Source organism: Phoxinus phoxinus (assembly GCF_949152265.1).
Source record: "Phoxinus phoxinus genome assembly, chromosome: 3".
NCBI classification, from domain to species: Eukaryota; Metazoa; Chordata; class Actinopteri; order Cypriniformes; family Leuciscidae; genus Phoxinus; species Phoxinus phoxinus.
This window is the reverse complement of record NC_136878.1, coordinates 11,423,188-11,427,007: the sequence shown is the minus strand read 5'-3', so window position 1 is coordinate 11,427,007 and position 3,820 is coordinate 11,423,188. Positions and strand designations below refer to the sequence as shown.

At 37.2% G+C, this 3,820-nt stretch overlaps 1 protein-coding gene across 2 annotated transcripts in view; it reads right to left on the bottom strand.

Moving 5' to 3' along the window:
* Positions 1-1,483: 1,483 nt before the first annotated feature.
* unc13ba (unc-13 homolog Ba (C. elegans)) overlaps positions 1,484-3,820 on the bottom strand; it is a 105,073-nt gene continuing 102,736 nt past the window's right edge. For both annotated transcript variants that reach the window (XM_079608753.1, XM_079608752.1), the window contains one exon: positions 1,484-3,132. In XM_079608753.1, coding sequence (XP_079464879.1) covers positions 2,847-3,132 — 286 coding nt within the window. In that variant the 3' untranslated portion in view covers positions 1,484-2,846. The remainder of the gene's footprint in view (positions 3,133-3,820) is intronic.

Here is a 3,820-nt window from a genome sequence, read left to right as displayed (position 1 = left end):
AAAAAAGGAAGCAACACGTTCCCCCCCCCCCCCCCCCCCATTCCTCTAACCACTGACAAAGAAGTACTGAGCATGTTCATTATGACCACAAGGCCACACACACATAGAGAATACACAGAATATACACATTTACTTAACTATCTAAACAAGGACTACTTTTATATAAAGCGAATTATAATCACTAAACTATCACTCAAATCCTAAAACTTTTTGCCTCTTTAAAATATGTAAAAATATAAATGTAAATTTCTTCTTAATAATAAAAATACATAGCCTATGTATATATATTTTCCAAATAGCAGTATTATTATTATTAGCTTTATGTATTTAGGTTTTCCAATTACGGAGGTTTTATCATTTTCAGCTCACTTTTGGGAACAAATTTTTCCTCAAACTTTAGCCAAGCCAAGCACATTTTCAGAGAGAAAGCCATCATAGGCTGATGAAGCATTTCCATCTTGTGAAAAAAATATATAATTATATTAGTCCTGATACAGCACTTATCAGGTAATAAAAATTAATGCAACACATTTTATGGAAAATTTATTATAGGAAACCTTATTATGGATAGATTAAAAAGACATAAATCCATGAAAATAAAACTGGTTAATCATACAAATCCAAACGATAAACACTCATGAGCAGCATACAAGCACATGTTGTGCACGCACACACACACGCGTCCATGTTTTATGGGGAATTTCCATAGACATTATGATTTTTATAATGTGCAAACTGTACATTCGCTACCCTAACCTTATCCATCACAGAAAGCTTTCACACACGCACGCACCCACACACCGAGAGAGAAAGAGAGAGAGATTTTTAAGAGTATCCAAGTTCGTACATATATACTTGCTATTTACAATTCTTCATCTGCTGGAAACCAACAAAGTACAACAACTTTCAGTTTAAAAAAATGCAGACCAATGACCAACCCACCCAAAATGTGGATGTGAAACAATTTGAACGTGACGCCACAAGGATTGCTTTACTTTAAATGTGAAAAATAACATGCCTTAAAATGGATTTCATTCACCACCTATTAAATATATATCCCACATCAAAATGCCATCATTAAATGCAAATGCATGATCTGCATTGTACAGAAGCCAGTCTTAACTCAATTGCATTGCTTTTTAAAACAGGTCACCTCATTAAAAGCAGGGGTCAAGAGAATTGTATGGCCTGGTTGTTCTGAACAACATGCTGGGGCAAGGCTGGACTTGCCATACCTGAATCAGATTCCTTTAGAGAACCTTCTAAAGAGAGACATGCAAAACAACAGAAGAGAGGACATCATTTAAGAGGAAGAGCCAGTCATATTGAGAGGTAGAAAGTATAAGCGTAGGCCTTCCAACCACAGACCTATGCATCCAAACACAAATACCAATGCTTATTACAGTAGCAGCACAATGATGTTTGGAGAATGAAAGATGTAACAGACCAGAATATTCATTCTTAAAGAAACACACAAACACATAAATTCATAAATAATTTATAAACGAATTCAGAATATCAATTCAATCTGTGATCTCCTCCATAATTTAAAATACATAAATAGCTTTCCACATATTGACAAACATAAAACATATGACCAAAAGCTAGAATTTACAATAAATACATGCACATGTGTCATCTTTAGAGATTGTGTTTACACATGTTTGTTTGTGCAAATATTACAAACAAAACAAAACAAAACATAACTCTATTACACCTTTAAAAAAAAGAGAGCATACAATCTACTTGGCACAAGGTAAACAAAGTTTCATACAGTACATCCCTTCTCATCAGCTGGCACTGGTTGGCCTATATTTGTCTTTTTTATTTGTGTATTTATCTGTTTTGAGACATCTGTGGGAAAAAACTACAGGAAATAACCATGATCTTTGGAGGATTTGGAGAGGTCGGACACAACAGAACCATCTTTCAAGTAAGACAAAGATGGTGAAGGTATGTAAGGTATTACAGATAAGATTTCAGGATCACATAAGTGAACAGACCAATGAAGAAAAATGTCTATCTAAATGTGCCAATGCAAATAAATCTAGTTAGACCACCTCCCCCCACTATAAGACTCCCATTCAGAAGGCCACAAAGAACTGTGTGGAATGAGCCCACAGACTCATGGTTTGGCAAAACTCTCGCATCTTCTTATATTTGATCTTGCACATGCGCATGTTTCGTAATGTCACTGATACTTTACCTTACAACGTGCTTGAAAATACTCGCAAAGCAATCATTAAAGTCATCTTTTCTTCCATATTGTGACGCATATCTGAGTGAAACTGCTTCTCGAACAAGAACAAATGTAGGGCGGGACTTGATTTTGTCCACGAGGAATTGATTGGACAGTTGTCATTTACTATTGCAGAAATCTCGCCGAAAAACACTTCATTAGAACTGATGAAATTTCCATGATTTTTTCAGTCGTTTGATTAACTAGGTCATTTTTGTACGACAAAATTGTAGATATTTCTAGCCGACAAAATATTTGAGTGATGACTACCTTTTTTGACATCACACTTTGAAAATGACCTGATATTACCAGATTTTCCATGGGGCCGTGGGAACGCTGTTCTCAGTGCGAGCACTCATCTTACAAGTAGTTGCTCCTCATGAAGAATGATGCAAAGCCAGTCAAACGATTACATGACTCTTAAGGCTTTGAATAAACATGCAAGGTTTTATAAACAGTGTACGTCCTTGTGCAATCGGTTTGTGAAGGCTTGTTTGTCTGTCAGATACAGTTAGGAAGTCTTTCATTTGCCTCAAATGATCAAAGTTTTAATCAGTCCACTTTCATCCTTATGGTCGATTGAAGAGGTCAACCTTCTGCTTCCTCTTCACCTCCCCTCTTCAACAGGCCTGGCCTCAGCTTTTAGTTTGACAAACTCTTTGGCAACCTCATCAGTCGAGCGTTGAGAGAGGATTCGTAGTGCGGTGGTCCCGGTTTCATCTATGTTGATACGCGGGCCCAAAGGGCACCAGCACACGCAGCTTTTCCGGTCCGCTACGTCACGCATCTGCAGAACTGCGATACCCACCACCCGGTCCGCACGACCAAAACAGTAATCCTTCACCGATATTTGAATCTCATAGCAGTCCAGGCTCATGCCTTTACCCAGCACACTGAGATTGAGATAAAAGGAGGAGAAAAATACACATAAGTAGAACATTCTCAGTAATATGGCTTTTAAAAAAGGTTTAACTGCCACCAAGTACTAGTGTTGTTCTTATAAAAAACGCTGGTGTTTCAAACCACTAGGCCTAGTGTGCGGGTAGTCGACTACTTTAACCACTAGTCGGCGCTGTCGGAAGACATCGAGTACTTATGACACGATTGTTTTTCTGAACGCAAACCAGCGAGCCATGACCGCGACCAAAAAGCAGCGAATAGACTACATGAACTTTGTCTTATTCTATTATAAACTATGTTGAACCGGTTGAGTCAAGATCTAAGTGATGCAAGTACCGTTCCTTATTGTTTTTTACTGTTGAAGACCTGTGAAATGCAATATGAAGAGGCTAATGTTGTATAATACCAGTGCTGGGTAGTAACTGATTGCATGTAATCATGTTAAGGTTATAACGTTGCGTGTCAATTTACAACGTGTTAATTTGTCAAAATGAAACCTGTTATTTTAATGTTTGTACAATACATGTAAGAGACATAATTGTAACAAACATTGGGCTGCCAATTAATAAACACTTGTTGAGATGAACTCTTTTTTTCTCTTTCTTTTTTTTAATGTAACAAGTCACAAGTTCTCAAGTAGGTTAACTCGAGTATTGTTTTGACAAGTAAACCGACTGGGAG